Here is a 17,769-nt window from a genome sequence, read left to right as displayed (position 1 = left end):
TGTGTTCAGTGTTAAGAATAGGGTTGCACAGGTATATAAACTGTGTCAACCCTACAGTTTTTAGTTGTGCTGGAGTTGTGCTTCTGATACCATCTTGAATGTCACTGGATTGCTGGAGTTATGCTTCTGATTCCATCTTGAATGTCTCTGGACTGCTGGAGAATTGCTAGTGGATACTTCTCCATCCCCCAACCCTAAGTAAGTGTTATCTTCTTGCCTGTTAATTGTACTATATTGCTGTGTTCACCTTATTTAAGGGATACATTATATTTTATTATATCTAAGCCTCGTTCAGTTCAACCCAGATATTTGGTGTTCATTATATCTTGTCATAAGCTACCGTGACACTGTATGTGTCACGGTATATCTTAGTCTCACACTGCCATTTGCAGTCTCATGAAAGGTAAAACATGTTGATTTTGCAGGTGATCATTTCAGTGAATGATTCTGTGAGTTACAACAGAGGGAGGAGTTAACCATTGAATATTACCTAATCATATGTATTTATATCTGCGCAATGCAATCTTTTTCAGACCACTCTACCTTCAATTGGCTGGCTGCATTATATGTTCCCTCTACCTTCTCATCTGCCCCATTCCACTGCGGTAGAGATTATGATTGTTATGTAATGTACACACCCAGAGGCGGAATTAGGGTGGGGCGAGTAGGGCAGTGACAAAGGCGCAACCTGATAGGGGGCGTAGAGAGGGCACAGATCCAATGGTCGAAGACAGGCCCTGCCAACAAGGGAGAGAGCAGGGGCATCTGTCCCGGTCCCAGCAGTAGAGGCAAGCCCGTCTCAGTGGTCTGACCCCTGAAGTTAAGTCCCTCAGGAAGTCGGGCCCAACTTCCTGTATCAGCCGCTTGATTGAGCTCCCTTCCATTGCCAGGACGCCCCCCTCCCTCTCCCCAATCCACAGATATTGCCAGGGGGGAAAGAGGAAGTAGATGGGGGTGGGGGGGAGTGAGAGATGGTGAGTGAGGATGAGAAATGGGGGGGAGAGGGAAATAGAGAAAACGGATGTAAGAGAGGGGAAAGAACGAGAGAGAGTTGGGGACAGAGAAAAAGGGTGAGGGATAGAGAGAACGGAGGAAGAGAGGAAGAAGTGGAGAAAGAGAGACAGTTCTATAAACTGGGGGAGGTGGTCCAGTTGGTGGAACTTGCCCCGGGTGTAAAGATGCCTACTGTAGTTCCTCTGTACACACAATAATAATCATATGAAAAACCCAGACCCGAAGAGCTTGCAATTAGGTATGTAGTGGAGAGTATAATAGCAGCACCAGAACAACGAATGGCATTCTTATTCCATAATGCAAATAAATTACTCTTGCCAATAGCTGGCACGAATAACTTTTTGGCGCTTGAATTCCTTTTCTGGAGACTTGTAGTTGAATCTCCTCCTCAATTAACTTTCTTCTAAATGGTCTTTCTGTACTGATGAACTTAGAAAAACACTGCTAATCAATGCATTACTTGAACCTTTAGCAGGGGTGGGCTGGCCAGGGAGCCAGGAGGGCAATTCCCCCCTGGGCCAGTCTGATTTGAAAGACTATGGTCAGCAGCTTTAAGGAAGAAAGGAAACTGCAGTAAAAGATCTGGCCATAGAGGGAGCCTGTGAGCAGCCAGATCTCACTTGGCTTCTCTTCAGGGCTGGTCCTCCCTGCAGCCCCTCCTGTTGGTTCCTGCAGGCTAGTGTGTGAAGGTCAGTCAATGTGTGTTGGTCAACTCAGTTTGTGTGTTAGTCTTTGTGTGTGTGTCTGAATAAGTGCTAATTATCATGTGTGTGTGTGTGTGTGTGTGTGTGTGTGTGTGAGAGAGAGTCAGAGCTGGTCGGTGTGTGTGTGTGTGTGTGTGTGTGTGTGTGTGTGTGTGTGTGTGTGTGTGTGTGTGTGTGTGTGTGTGTGTGTGTGTGTGTGTGAGAGAATCTGGGCTGACCAGTATGTGTGTGGGAGAGTCTGGGCTGGTCAGTATGTGTTTGTGCTGGTCATATGTGTGTGTCTGTGCTGATCAGTGTGTGTGTATGTGTATGTGTGTGTGTGAGAGTCTGGGCTGACCAGTGTGTGCGTGGGACAGCCTGGGCTGGTCAGTATGTGTGTGTGGGAGAGTCTGGCTGGTCAGTATGTGTTTGTGCTGGTCAAGTGAGTAAGAATTTGAGCTGGCAGTCGTGTGAGTGCTGTGCAAGCCAGTGTCTGTACATATTTCTGCAGGTCAGTGTGTGTTTTGTTGAATGCTTTAGGTGTGTACAGTATATGGGGAAAGTGTGTGGCATATGCACATCATTATTATTATTATTATTATTATTATTATTATTATTATTATGTGAATGGTTGTTTGTATGTGGTGAATGTATCAGGTCTGTGCGTGCTCTTGTGTTTATGGTGCATATATATATATATATATATATACAGTGGTTGACAAATCACCAAAAAATCTACTCGCCACACAAAAAAATCTACTCGCCACCTAGTACCAAACGTGTGCTGCTTGGGCCAATATTTACTCATCCGGGGGTTAAATCCACTCGCCCGGGGCGAGCAAATGTATAGGTTTGTCGAACACTGTATATATATATATATATATATATATATATATATAGCAGTTTGAAAGAACCACAAGCACTCCGTCTGGATCAACAAAATACTGGGTGCAAATCCTATAAAATAATGTAGGCAATACGATACCGCATCAAGATGAAATATCAGAGGCAGCACTCCAAATGGTAGTCAAAATATTGTATTGAATCAACAAGACATCATTCCAACGTTTCTCCACAAACGGGACCTTTATCAAGGTGTATATATATATACAGTGTTCGACAAATCACCCAAAAATCTACTCGCCCAACCAAAAAATCTACTCGCCACCTAGTCCCGCCCCCAACCCCGCCCCCAACACCGCTTTAAATAAAATATATAAATAAAATACATTTAATAAATTCCTAGTCAGAACAACATTCGTTTTTGACAAATGTATTTATTACATTATACTACAATTAGTCCTTGTTACGTGTGTGTGTGTGTGTGTGTGTGTATGTAAGTGTGTAAATGTCGGATCTAGAAATAAAAGCCACAGGTGTATGACTAGTTTCCTGAACCCCTTAACCAGTGTCTGGACATCCCCGCTTCACAATATCTAAAGCAGCAATCCCTCCTGGGATCTTACCTGATCCGCAGTCCCCCAATGTCCAGGTACCTCATTCCCGCAATGTTATACATTGGAGGGGAGGTGTTCCCTACCTGTCTTCTGGGTTAGGGGGGATTCCGATGTCTTCTGTGTGAAGCTTGAGTCAGATCTGGAAGAAAGCAGTATAAGTTATGTTGGTGTAGTATAGGACAGTTAAGATATATAAGGGTAAATAAGATATCCAGATACAGAGAGGGGAGAGAGGAGAGAAAGGGGAGAGAGGAAAGACAGGGGAGAGAGGAAAGACAGGGGAGAGAGGAAAAGAGGAAAGAGGGGGGAGAGAGGAAAAAGAGACACAGGGGGAGAGAGAAAAAGAGACAGAGGGGGAGAGAGAAAAAGAGACAAAGGGGGAGAGAGAAAAAGAGACAGAGGGGGGAGAGAGAAAAAGAAACAGAGTGGGGAGAGAGAAAAAGAGACAGAGGGGGGAGAGAGAAAAAGAGACAGAGAGAAAGAGAGAGGGGAGAGAAAGGGAGAAGGGAGAGAGAGACCAGAGACGGGGAGACCAGAGAGAGGGGAGATGGGGGAGACCAGAGAGAGGGGAGATGGGGGAGACCAGAGAGGGTGGAGACCAGAGAGAGGGGAGACCAGAGAGAGGGGAGATGGGGGAGACCAGAGAGGGGGGAGACCAGAGAGAGGGGAGACCAGAGAGAGGGGAGACGGGGTGACTGACTGACCGGGGCAGGGGTGACTGACTGACCGGGGCAGGGGTGACTGACTGACCGGGGCAGGGGTGACTGACTGACCGGGGCAGTGGGGGGTGACTGACCGGGGCAGTGGGGGGTGACTGATTGGGCAGGGGGGTGATTGATTGGGGCAGGGTGGGTGACTGATTGGGGCAGGGGGGTGACTGATTGGGGGGGGGTGCCTCTGGTGTCACACACATACTCCCATAAACACATACACATTCTCCCATATATATACACACAAACACATATATATATATATATATATACACACACACACATACTCCCATATATACACAGACACACACACACACACACACACACTCCCATATTTACACACACACACACACACACACACACACACACACACACACACACACACACACACACACACACACACACACACACACACACACACACACACACACACCCATATACACACACACACACACACACCCATATACACACACACACCTATATACACACACACACACACACTCACTCTCTCTCTACACACCTTTTGGAAAGGCCGCGACCAGCACCACTACGCTCCCCCCCCCCCCTCCCACCCGCCCCCTCTCCTGCTCCGCGGGGACCTGAGGGGGCATCCCCGCTCCCATCACCCGCCGCGCTCTCTGACGCGGGCCCGGGGGGAAGCAGGGACATGAGGGGGCATCCCCGCTCCCATCACCCGCCGCGCTCTCTGACGCGGGACTGGGGGGAAGTGGGGGGGGGAATGGCTGCTCGTTGGGGGCGGGCTCATATAGAGCCTGGCCGCGCGCCCACAAAGCCTGGGAGCGCGCGCCAATCAGCTGTCAGGTAGGGGGAGTTTTTTTTTTTTCAGCCAGCGCGAGCAGGGAAATTTCAGCGCGAGCAGGGAAAATTTAAAAAAACACGTGTGCTGCTTGGGCCAATATTTACTCGCCCGGAGGTTAAATCCACTCGCTCCGGGTGTGTAAATGTATATGATTGTCGAACACTATATATATATATATATATATGGGGAAACGGGGGAAACAACGGCGCAAATGACTGTTAACTGTATAATAAATTTGAGCATAAGTAGAATGGGGGTATGTTTTGCCAATGATTCTGAAATAAAATGAAGAGAAACAAAATATAGTGAAGTACGTTTAGTTAAAATATATGAGCAAAAGTAGATCGCTACTTACAAAGTAGCAGATGTAAACAAGCATGTAGGATATTATAATCCTCTCCGTCCTGCTGCCTGGAGTTGCTGTATGAATCCTTCACGTGGAACGCCAAGAAGCGCCGTGCTGGTTCTCCTCTGCCTGCAGCCCTTCTCCGTGACTTCCTGGTTGATCCTCTGGTCTCGCGAGACTAGCCCGCTGACGTCACTCCGCCGAGATTTTGGCAGAAATTTGGATATAGTGTCCAGTAATGATCAGGGGGTTCTGCTGGCATGTAATGTTGGATAGGGATGCTGAAAGTTTGTCTTAGAGCCTCCTCCCTACTAGTACCGTCCTGGAACTAGGACTTCATCTGGGGAATGTGTGTGTCGAACTGGTTGTTACTTAAATAGCATATACATGTCCCTGATAGGTTAATTAGATAACCAGTATTAGGATATATATCACAGGTGGACACAATTAGTTCTGATATCAATATACAAAATGCTGAAACCCATCTTTTATACACATTATTAAATAAAATTACAAACAATTTTAATACACATGATCATAAAATTTATATTTAAAAACATAAAGTAAATAGATTATATTAATATAAAATATATATATATTCTGAATAGATTTATAAAGATTTTTATATACACGAAAAAATGTTACCTAACAGCGCCAAAGTGAATTGCCATAAATGTGCATAAAAAACACAGTGAACAAATAATGTGAAATACAAATTGGTACCAAAAGTCCTTGATTAAGTGTCCATGACAAATTAATCTCAATGTCCAATGTTCCTTAGGTCCAGTGGAACATTTTTTCGTGTTCTGTATCTGGCTAGGGTAGCCAGAGTTACCTTAATTTAATTGGCAGCCTCTGATATTTTTCACTTCACCAATTAGGCTTAGTTGTGATTATTTCTAATTATAGATAGTAGTTATTTTGAATAGCGCAGCACTTTAATTCTTTTCTTTTTGCATATATATATATATATATATATATATATATATATATATATATATATATACACCTGTACAGTTGATATGTGTGGGGGCCAGTGGTTGCCTGTATTTTGGGCCGGTAGGGTACATTTTCACCCCAGTTAAAAATCTGTCAGCCAGCCCCCAAGCTTTAGCATTGAGGTGGTTAAAAACCGCTCCGTATAAGATGCTAGTATTGATACAGGTTGTTCTCCATCAGCCTGAAAACATTATGATTCTGATTGTCTTTTGTGTATGCACTGTAGAATTATCAATTGTTTTTGAATCACTAATGCAACTGGTATCTGTATGCAAATGACTAGAGAACCAGAAAATGCGAAATACCAATAATGGGAAGTAATAAATGTGGCAATGTTTGTTTTTCCCTAGTATTATTACAGTATTAAAGACATCAGTATTGGAGGGCGGTGTGTGTGTCACGGTCACGCGGACTCTTGCAATGTAAGAAGTGCCGGAAATCAGAACCTGTAAGTAACAGAAAAATGCTTAAAACTGTATAAATATAAATCATTAAGGTTCAAAATACAAAAAATGTATATATATTTTTTGAGGTCTCCTGGATCATAACCTCCTGTTTTACCTCTGGTCCGGTTGGCATGTACCTCCTATAGGTCCCAGCATGTTCAGGGAGATGACACAGCTAATAAAGACTTAGTAACCCAAGTGATCTAGAACGGTGCTACACAACAACAATGTGGAATAAGTGAATAAAAGTGAAATAAATATAAATGAGTGTAAGGTGTATTAGAAAAATTCTCAACCTTCAAAGGAAATTATACAGGTTCCCTAATAGCAACAGTACATCCAGGGTAGGAAGGGAGCGATAAATCAGGAACACCCCAAAATAAGAATAAACATATGATGGTGCAATAAAATCACAAAAATGGGCAAAAAGAAAAACTTGGCTCATATGAATTACCTACTTACAAAAAGTAGGTGAAGAGTCAGTGTGTAACAGGGAACAGGGTTGCAGGAACTCAGGAGGGCTTGCACTCTGGATCAACTCATGAGGAAACACAGCAGAAAAGAGACCATAGTGCAGACCAGCAAAAAGGTTTATATCGCAATAAAAGGTAAGGAATGTACTCACAATGTGTACAAGTAAAATAGGCACATAAAATAGTGGAGCAGTAGATCTCACGCTAGAGAAGTGGTGACTGGACCGTCTCTCCAATACTCCCGCAGTCAGACTGTGTTCGAGCGGCGCCTGACGTCACATCTGTTTGAGGCTTGACAGCTTCCGGTAATGCGGGGGAAGAAACAGGTATGTAGTACAGCGGTCTCCTCTCCTCTGGAACGGGGATTACTGCGCAGGAAATGGAAGCTCTACGCGTTTCGCTGACTGGCGTCAGCTTCATCAGGAGCAGTATAACGTCCATAATGGATGTAGCAATTATATAGTAAATTCGGTAATTCGGTAAATTCTCTCATTCTTGTTCCTTTCTATTACTATTATTCATTTTCATTATTATTCATATTTGAATTAATTATTATTCATATTGTAATGAGTTATATATTTAACACAATTTTCTCTCTCCCCTCAACTCGCCGTTGTTTGTTTGTTGTTTTCTATCATCATTTTTATTATTTTATTATCGCTCTATCATCATATGAGTTGATTTATTCATATATTTTAAGTTTTCTATCTGATAAATAAAGTTTAGTAATTGTTTGATTCGCATTTAAGCACAGAGTTATGTACTCCATGTGAGAGAACCTGTGAAATTAATCAACAATTAGTTAACCAATTACCGAATTTACTATATAATTGCTACATCCATTATGGACGTTATACTGCTCCTGATGAAGCTGACGCCAGTCAGCAAAACGCGTAGAGCTTCCATTTCCTGCGCAGTAATTCCCGTTCCAGAGGAGAGGAGACCGCTGTACTACGTACCTGTTTCTTCCCCCGCATTACCGGAAGCTGTCAAGCCTCAAACAGATGTGACGTCAGACGCCGCTCGAACACAGTCTGACTGCGGGAGTATTGGAGAGACGGTCCGGTCACCACTTCTCTAGCGTGAGATCTACTGCTCCACTATTTTATGTGCCTATTTTACTTGTACACATTGTGAGTACATTCCTTACCTTTTATTGCGATATAAACCTTTTTGCTGGGTTGCACTATGGTCTCTTTTCTGCTGTGTTTCCTCATGAGTTGATCCAGAGTGCAAGCCCTCCTGAGTTCCTGCAACCCTGTTCCCTGTTACACGCTGACTCTTCACCTACTTTTTGTAAGTAGGTAATTCATATGAGCCAAGTTTTTCTTTTTGCCCATTTTTGTGATTTTATTGCACCATTATACGTTTATTCTTTTTTTGGGGTGTTCCTGATTTATCGCTCCCTTCCTACCCTGGATGTACAGCTAATAAAGATGCAGCACACGTAATTGCAACCCGTGGCGTGTTGCAGCAGGACATACGCAACGCACCAGCTGATGAAACGCCCATTGTTTTTAATCAGCCGCATGCAAGAAGGCTGTGTACAATTACACTATTTCACCCGATGGAGTGTGCCACAGCTTGCAGTAACATTGGCTACACCTGTAACTATAATGTCCAACTACAAAGTTCTCCTTGACGCTGCCCTCTATTACATCTGAGATGTAATCTGCAAATACTCTGCCAGTGGTCACCATTGTCTTCATGATCTCCTCCTTTCTAACTCCCCTATAAATTCCTCCCATGATCATCTCCTACCTTGGTGATTCCCTGTCCCACTATATCTGATTCTCCACCACTCATCACACATTTGAAGGTTCCCAAAAACACAAATAACTTTTAAGAAATCCTGATTTTATTACACTATTTCTTGCAGTCTCAAGCCTGACACCTGTCACCCACAGCTCAAGGAAGAGCATCCTAGCTACTAGAGGAGCCATAGAAATCTAACCCTACAAACCTTTCTCCCTGAATATACTTTGTGTTTCCACTCTCCATTTGTTCATTTAGCTTTCTTACCCAAACGGTGGAATTTTCTTACAATAAGATGTTGTGGTACAGCCACGTTCTTTTTATTGGTTGGCTATGCAGGTGGCCATAACATCCTGCCAGTGGAACGGGGATCTCCCAGAGGTACTTCAGGATTGTCACACATTTCCCCCCATATAAATTTTTTTAAAATTAGTGTGAACAGCTGATGTAAGCAGAAAAAAAATCACTTCAAATTCAGATTTTTTGTAATTATTTAGCTCACCATGGTAGTGGAAGTCAAATAGTATTTAAAGTAGAAATAATCATTTTTATATTTACATCCAATAACTGCAGTTCTGAGCTCTGGGGGACTACCAATTACATTTGATTTCCTGCCAATATGTGAAAAATTAAATATGGCCCCAAGGTCACCAATCTATACTGGCACATTCAAGTATTCATGTTTAGGATATTTAAAACTTAAATATCACTGCACCCTGAGAGTTCCTGTTGCTTGGAATAATAACCTAACAATACTTACAGTATTTACTCAGTGTAGTCATGTGCATGTGCAATCTTGCCGGTGTGTCATCCATTATAGAAACATTCATTGTAGAGTTATCCACATTCTTTAGTGTTAATTGCAAGGTCAAAAACTATTTTATGTAAGGAATGTATATAAAACACACGTGTGTTAAATTGTACACTTGTGCAAATTGTATAATTGGTTTGGATATTAAGCAAATTGTATCATTGCTGTGCATTAGGTTGCATCAATATATTTAGATGTGCAGTATTGCCTCAATTGTCCCAGGTTTTGATGAGTGGTCTTTGAAGCAGGTAAGTGAGGAGTATCTTTGAGCAATAGTATAATGAGTTTGATCAAAGTTTGCAAATGGTGAAGGTGTGTGTCCCTTTTAAGATCTGATGTAGTGTTAACCTATGTACTCAAGAGATCAGCGTCACAAGTAACAAGTGCAAATAAAAAGCTTTATACAGTACATACGGACTCAAAAGAAAACTTTAGCATTAGGTTATGGAGAATTGCACCAGCTTGGGTCCTGTCTTCCACAGAAATACATGAACAGATTTACTGTCTCTGGAGCCACAGGATAAAAAGCGAAACGCAGTGGCTCCGTGGACAGTAAAAGCCGGGGTTGCCTGTGAGGGTCCATTCTTCCAAATGGAACCCCTACTGAGAGATTTCCCACGGGTGTGGGATGTCGTGTTCAGGGTTCCCACGGTGACATCGAAAACTACGCTGCACTACATCTGTAAAGCATATTACAGAATGTAAACTGCACATAGAGAATTGTTATGTGTGTTTTTGTTTTTGTAAAGGTATCAGTGCCAATGCCAACATAATACGTGTGGAGAAATTTGTGATCACTGCTGCCCAGGTTATAATCAGAAACCCTGGCAGCCTGCAAGTGTCAACAATGCCAATGAATGTGAACGTAAGTACTCTAAACTCACAATAAATATTTGCATTTACTGTAACATTAGAGCTTGAATACAAACAGTTGTGGGTGTTATTCTAGCCTCTGCTTTTTATTTAGCTGCAACCAACTGAAACTGTCTAACTGGGCCTTTCTCCACTGTTGATGGTGCCATGCATAGCAGAGTGCCAGCAATGTATTGATTCAGCCCCCGAGGGGGCTGCATGAATACCCGTGAAGCATACATGTAAAAGCACTTTGCAATTGAAGGTTACTTTTAAATGCTACATATTTTATTATTATGTATATTTCCATTTTGAAAAACTGGCATGAAAATCAAAGTGTATTTTGTTGAGCCAAGATTGAAAGAAAGCGCAGGCAGAACTTTCCTGACAAAAAGAAAACTACATGGTTAAGTGCATTCTACAGTACCTGCCACATTGCTGCACTAAATCGGACCTCCTAAACAGATACATTATCAACTCAAAATGCCACAATTTCTCAAGATCATGCAAAACAGTCCAGCTTGTCCAATGTTTTAGATAGGATGGGATATTAAATGAAGCCAAAATTAACAGACTTTCTACCTTGAGATTGCTCTTGTTTGAGCTTCTACAGCTGCAATTCTGTTTACTAGAGTCAGAAATGTTATTTTGTGTATAAATTTTCTTTCCTTTACCATGTTATTGCTTTAGAAGCAACTGCTAGTGTGGCGTTGTGAATTACGCTTTCATCACACTACATTTTTAAGTATGCTTTTTCTTAGCTACAGAATTACATTTAGCATGTACAGGCATACCCCGGTTTAAGGACACTCACTTTAAGTACACTCGCGAGTAAGTACATCTCGCTCAATAGGCAAACGGCAGCACACACATGCGCCAGTCAGCACGTCCTGAACAGCAATACCGGCTCCCTACCTGTAACGAAGGTGTGCGCAAGCGGGGAGACTATAGAGCCTGTTACAAATGCCTTATTTACATCAGTTCTGCACGTATATGACGATTGCAGTACAGTACATGCATCGATAAGTGGAGAAAAGGTAGTGCTTCACTTTAAGTACATTTTCGCTTTACATACATGCTCCGGTCCCATTGCGTACGTTAATGTGGGGTATGCCTGTACTGCCCTTTCCCCTGCATTACACTGCTATTAAACACTAGTTGAAAAGTTCATTCATTATTTTCCTGCTCAAGTCTGAGTTATTGTAGAACAGTTTGAAATATGTTTTCAATCATGGGCCACACAGGGTCTTTGTTCTCTTGCTACTCTGGAAGGTGAGTTATGATCCTACAGTATATATGCCAGCAGCACAAGTGTGAGTACAGAACACGAGAACAGGGCTGTATCTGGTACAGGCATGCTAGAACACAGTTATCGAATGTTACATCTGAATTCCATTCCATAGAGGTAGCCACCCTATTACAAATGTGACAATTGTTCAATCACCTCTGAAATTCAGTCACTGACCTACATTCTATGCAGTATTGAGTGTTGGGCATAATGTGTTCCAGCCATTGCACAAACTAAATGTGATACTTTCAGTTATGTATTTATATCATTTTGATAGTATTGTATTTTGCTTCCAATTTAGATATATCTTGGCTCCATATAATAATAACAATAACAAAAACAACTTTCTCTTGATTTTTTTTTGTTACAAAATTAACACGAATATATTATTACAGTATATAGAAATAAATTAACGTAACACATTACATGTTCAAGCATTAGGCAAAATAGGAAATTAATTAAGACACTCTGGATGACGTCTCATCATTTAAAACTTAATGGGGCCTATTCTATAAGCCTTCTTAAAAAAAAATCACTGGGCTGGTTATGTCGCCATTTTTTAGAGCGATGCTATCATGGTATTCAGAAAGTCTCGATTACCTGCGATAGCAAAATGCCCAAAACTGGCGAGGTGACAGCGACGTGATGTTCACCTCTCTCAAAAGGGCTCACCTGGTGACCTGTTGTGATCTGGCCGGCGCATATCTCGCCAGCAATCGCAAGATTTTAATATAAATTGTAATACTAGTGTAGATGAGCAGGGGGTCTCCGGAGCAGAACCGCGTTGATTTCAGGTACGGAGACCCCCTGCTTCCCGAGATACAGGCCCCGTTATGGGGTGCCGATATCTCCTATACATTTAAAATGTCTTGTGTCACGTGACCGTGGGATTTAAATGCATAGGAGATACCGGCACCCCATAACAGGGCCTGTATCTCGGGAAGCAGAGGGTCCCCGGACCTGAAATCAATGCGATTCTACTCCGGGGAGACCCCCTGCTCATTTACACTAGTATTAAAATTTATATTAAAACAGCTTCATTACCTTGGTGGCTAGCCGCCAAGGCAACGAAGGGGTTAAACCTCAATAGCCTGTTTCTTGGGGCAGAGGAGGTGGATGAAGGGGGTATTACATCCCAGGGTGGGTGGTTAGGCCTGCCTGGAAGGTTGTGGGAGGAGTTAACCTCTTCACTACCATAGCGGTGGGAACCGCTAATGGTAATGAAGGGGTTAACAAGTCCCACTACCCACCGGAAGGCCTGAACACCCACCCTTGGGGCTACTACCCCCTTCACCCAATCATTCTATCCCCAAGAAACAAAAATAAACACAACAACCCTACTACCCACCTCCTCTACCCCCAACAACACATACAGTACAGTAATGGGCAAAATTACTATTATCCACATATGAATAATAGCTCATTTGCCCATTCTAAATCAAACATTAGCCAACATAAATACAGTAAATAATACTTCTACTTACCCCTGCCATGATGAAGGTGTCCTCATCAGCATACTCCAGGTCCATATCCTCCGTCATCAGCAAGAGTACAAGAAAAAATACAATCTAATGGCCCTTAACCCCTTAATCACCTTAGCGGTTAATGACCGCTATAGTAATTAAGGGGTTAACCCCCTTCCCCCGCTACTCACCCGGGAGGCTTAACCACCCACCCGGGGCCCACTATACCAACCCTCTACCCATTGATTGGCATAGTGGTACATCATACCCATATAATATGGGCATGATAAGCCACTATACCAGACAATGGGCAACCTAATAAAAAGCATTAAGGCCAAAAATACACAATAATAAAAGATATACACACGCACCTAAACACCCCAACAATAAAATAAATAAAAAGCCTAATACAGTATTACACATCAATAAAATTAATCTATTACTAAAACGGCAAAATAATTACAATTATGTTATTCCAAAATATAAGAATACAATTAAATAAACGGCTATCCAACCAATTCAAGAAATAGAAGCACTAGCCAACAAAACAATGAATTAATTTAAAACGCTAACCAATCCTAAAATGTACTAAAAATAAGCCATCCAAATTCCAAACAATTTAATCCAAACAATAAAACAGAAATAGAAAAAACAACAAACAATTGAAAACAAGCATTTGCCAAAAAATGCATTGCCTGTCACTGTATTCATCTGTATACTAAAGGGGCACAGATTAATACATTAGCAGCCAATGGGGAAGCAAAAACTGGGATCTGGGTGAATGAGGATGGGGCAGAGACAAAGGCGGTCTTCATGCGGTCGAAGGCTTGAATGGCAGTAGAAGACCATGAAGCGGAATCCGCACATTTTAGTGTGAGGGCCGTGATGGGAGGAGAAATTCTGGATGAATCTGGGGTAGTAATTCGCGAATTCTAGGAAGTGCTGTACGGCTTTTAAGGTTGTGGGATGAGGCCAATATAGGACTGCTTTCACCTTAGTTGGATCCATGGCAAGGCCGGTGTCAGAGATGATGTATCCCAAGAAGACCGTAGAAGTTTGGTGGATCCGACACTTCTCCAGTTTAGCGAACAGGTGGTTTTCTTGTAGACACAGAAGTACCTGCTTGACATGACCAGAATGTTCCTGTATAGACTTGGAGAAGATCAGTATATCGTCCAGTTAGACTATGACATATTGGTTAAGAAGGTCTCTGAAAATGTCATTGATAAAAGCCTGGAATACGGCAGGAGCACTGCAAAGGCCAAATGGCATAACGAGGTACTCGTAATGTCCGTCCCGGGTATTGAAGGCTGTCTTCCACTTATCGCCCTGGCAGATTCTTACCAAATTATAGGCTCCTCATAGTTCCAGTTTTGTGAAGATGGTGGCCCCCTGTAGTCGATTGAAGAGCTCCGAGATCAATGGTAGGGGGTACCGATTCTTGAGGTGATCTTGTTGAGACCTCGATAGTGAATGCAGGGTCGAAGGGGTCAGTCTTTCTTTTTTTTACAAAGAAGAACCCATCTCCTGCGGGAGATGGGGATTTCCGAATGAATCCCTTCTGCATAAGCTTCAGGTGTATCTTCTCTGCTCCTTGTATGAAAACCCCCACATAATTTTTGGGCGGTAACGGCATAGTTGTTGAAGCAATGAGGACTCCATTGGAAAGGTTCTGGTTCAGTCCAGTCAATACGTGGGTTGTATAGCTGGAGCCACGGAAGACCAAGGATCACGTTGACCGAAGGGGTATGGATGGCATCCAGCTGGATCCTCTCCTGTTCATAACTGGAAGGGAACGTCTGTAGAGAGATAAATGCCGGTTGTAGAGGCTGGCCGTCAATGGCTTCCAGACCAATAGGGCACTTTTTGAGAACAAGGGGAATTTTGTTTCTCTCAGCGAATGCCTGATCGATAAAATTGCCCCCAGACCCGGAATCCAGGAAGGCCTGTGCAGTGGTGTGGAAATTATCGCTGGTTAACATAACAGAGACTAGAATTCTAGTTGGCATTTTTTTTGATGGGGAAGTGTGATTCCCAGTTCCCAGTGTGATTCCCCTGACCCTCACTGAGACTTGCACTTCCTTGGTCGCTGTATGTCTCTCAATAAACCAGATATATTACCAGATATATTGTAAGGTCTTTGTGGGAAGGGAATAATGCACCTATTTGTATTAATCTTCCCTGTATTATGTCTTGTATAGTATCTCTGTAAAGCACTGCATACAGGGAAAACAATTAAGTAATTAAAGCAATTAAAACAACACAATATCTTTCAGACCGTCTGGTACAAATCAATAGAGTTGGTGTGATAAAGTAGATACTGTAACTCATACTGTAGGGGATAATTTAAAGTACCCCCCGTTCCTGTCTCTTTGCTGCATCCCCTACTGTGTTATTTTCTGTGGCTGATCACATAACTCTCTGCTCCACAGTCCTTTTTTTGTTGGTGAGAATATATTACAATATAGTGATAAAAACTTACAATGTAAGTGCACAACTTCCATTTAAAGTGGAAATGTAACAGAGAAGCAACCCTGTCTCAATGAGGCTGCAATACATAGCTTCAGTATTCTGAGAAACCAGCAAGGAGCTGGTAAATTGCAGCTAGATAATTAAACAGTCTCCACCTGGTAATCAGACAGGTTTAAAACTCTGACTGAAACAGACCCAGAGAGACTCAAGCACACAGGATACTTTGTGCTGATAACAAGAGGGAACAGCCCTCTCTTCCAGGGTGCAGCAAACCCAGGAACCTACCAGAGGCTGGACCCTCAACAAACACCCTACCATCCTAAACCAGAGACTGACTTAAAGGACCACCTGCTTTGAGGTACCTTATGAGACTTTGGGGTGATAGACTGGTAAGGGGCTTTTCCTCCCAGTCTTTTAGAGATAGGGATAGGGATAGGTGTTTGTTTATTTTGTTTATTTTTGTATACTTTGCCTTGTTAAAGGAACAGGCACAATAAAGCCAGGTTTTCATTTCACCCTAACCGGTCTCCATTAATACACCTCTGCACACATCCCTTGCAGGAAAGCATGACATTTTTGGGGTGAATCTTTTTTTTTTTTTTTTTTTACATTGGTTTGAAGCAGGGGGGTCTCTGGAGCTGAACCCCATTAACTTCAGCTCCGTGGGGACTACTGCTTCCGGAGATACAGACCTCCGTAAGAGATGCCGGTATCTTGGCAAAGTTTAAAGCTCCTACGCCCTCCGGGTCAATAGTAAGCTGTGACGTTATCAGGTTCGGCTTCCTATTGGCCCATGTGACGCGGGATCTTTAAACTTTGCCGAGATACCGGCACCATCTCTGGAGGTCTGTATCTTGGGAAGTAGGGGTTCAGCCCCAGGGACCCCTGCTTCAATCTGCTAAGGTCCTTCTTCAATATGCTACTAAGCCACTAACCAGTGCTTAAAAAAAAAAGTTCTTAAATAATAATAGATGTGTAATTTGCACAGGTGCACATATTTTCATAATAGTTCCACCGACCTTGACTTTCTGCAGCTGCAATCAGATAAGCAACAATCCAGGCTTTTAAAATTACATTTTACAAGTCCCATTGTAACAGGAAATAAAAGATTTGTCAAAAATGTTTTTCCACGGATACATTCTTTGCAACAAAAATGAAGACAATCTACTTTATCAGGAACCATGATGTCCTTTTAATATTAGAAAATTATGGCACGATCACAAGATTGTATTTAACTTTTTCTCCCTGCAGAAACATTTCATAATTACCGATTTAACAAGTAACATTTTCTCTATTGATATCCCAACATATCCCAGTGTTTCCATAGGTTTCAGTAGTAATGTTGACACAGTATATTGCAATACAGTGTGTCAAAACATATCAAACCAGAAACTGTATTATGCACCACTATAGAATAAGGATAAGTGTGGTGCTCAATAATCAGATATGGTTCCGTCTGCAAGACATATATGGCATGAGTGTTCAGATAATGATGGAATGTCCACAGAGTAATGGTTGAAGAAAACTGAGAGGGATATGTGTCTAGTGGTGTCCATGTGACAACCACACAGATTGACACATTAATAAACACCCAACCAGTATAAATACATAAGATAATATCTAGTGTATACAGGAAACATAACAGGGCACTGCGGCCCTTTACCTTTATACTCCCAGGGACAATCCAGATATCTGCGGCGTGCAATCCATCCAGTCAGTGAATCCAAGAAGCAGCAAGTGAAGACAGAGCACAGCCAGCGGGATCCAACTTCCAACTTGAAAAAGGAAAAATATCCAGGCAACTCCAAAGTCCCCCTGTGGACGAAACGCGTCAGAGGATTCTCCTCATGTGTTTTACATTTTTTGGCTTACATGCCGTAATAAAGTTTTTTGGGATGCACCTGCTTCCAGCCTGATCTATTCTGCTGTGCTCACTCCCACATACCTGTCTTGTGATTTGTACCATCCGGGACTGAAGCACACGACGGGACAGGATCCTCCCCCAACAATCACACACCGGAGAAGGAATCAAGCATCGGTAGTGTGAGTATACATTACTCATTTTTTCCTTATGTGACTACTTCCTAGCCAATGCGGGATGCCCTACAACTGTAGAGATGATACGGAGCCACGGATTACTGCGGACCCAACCAAAGAAGGACCACCGAAGAAGAGCACAC

General features: G+C 42.5%; 1 protein-coding gene across 1 annotated transcript in view; it reads left to right on the top strand.

Annotated features, from left to right (window-relative positions):
* LAMA3 (laminin subunit alpha 3) overlaps positions 1 to 17,769 on the top strand; it is a 331,820-nt gene that overhangs the window by 99,213 nt on the left and 214,838 nt on the right. Inside the window, exons 6-7 of the mRNA XM_075584995.1 lie at positions 6,380 to 6,477; positions 10,264 to 10,379. Coding sequence (XP_075441110.1) covers positions 6,380 to 6,477; positions 10,264 to 10,379 — 214 coding nt within the window. The remainder of the gene's footprint in view (positions 1 to 6,379; positions 6,478 to 10,263; positions 10,380 to 17,769) is intronic.

This window comes from Ascaphus truei, chromosome 2 (assembly GCF_040206685.1).
Source record: "Ascaphus truei isolate aAscTru1 chromosome 2, aAscTru1.hap1, whole genome shotgun sequence".
NCBI classification, from domain to species: Eukaryota; Metazoa; Chordata; class Amphibia; order Anura; family Ascaphidae; genus Ascaphus; species Ascaphus truei.
The sequence above is the reverse complement of the archived record's forward strand: the minus strand, read 5'-3'. Positions and strand labels throughout refer to the sequence as shown.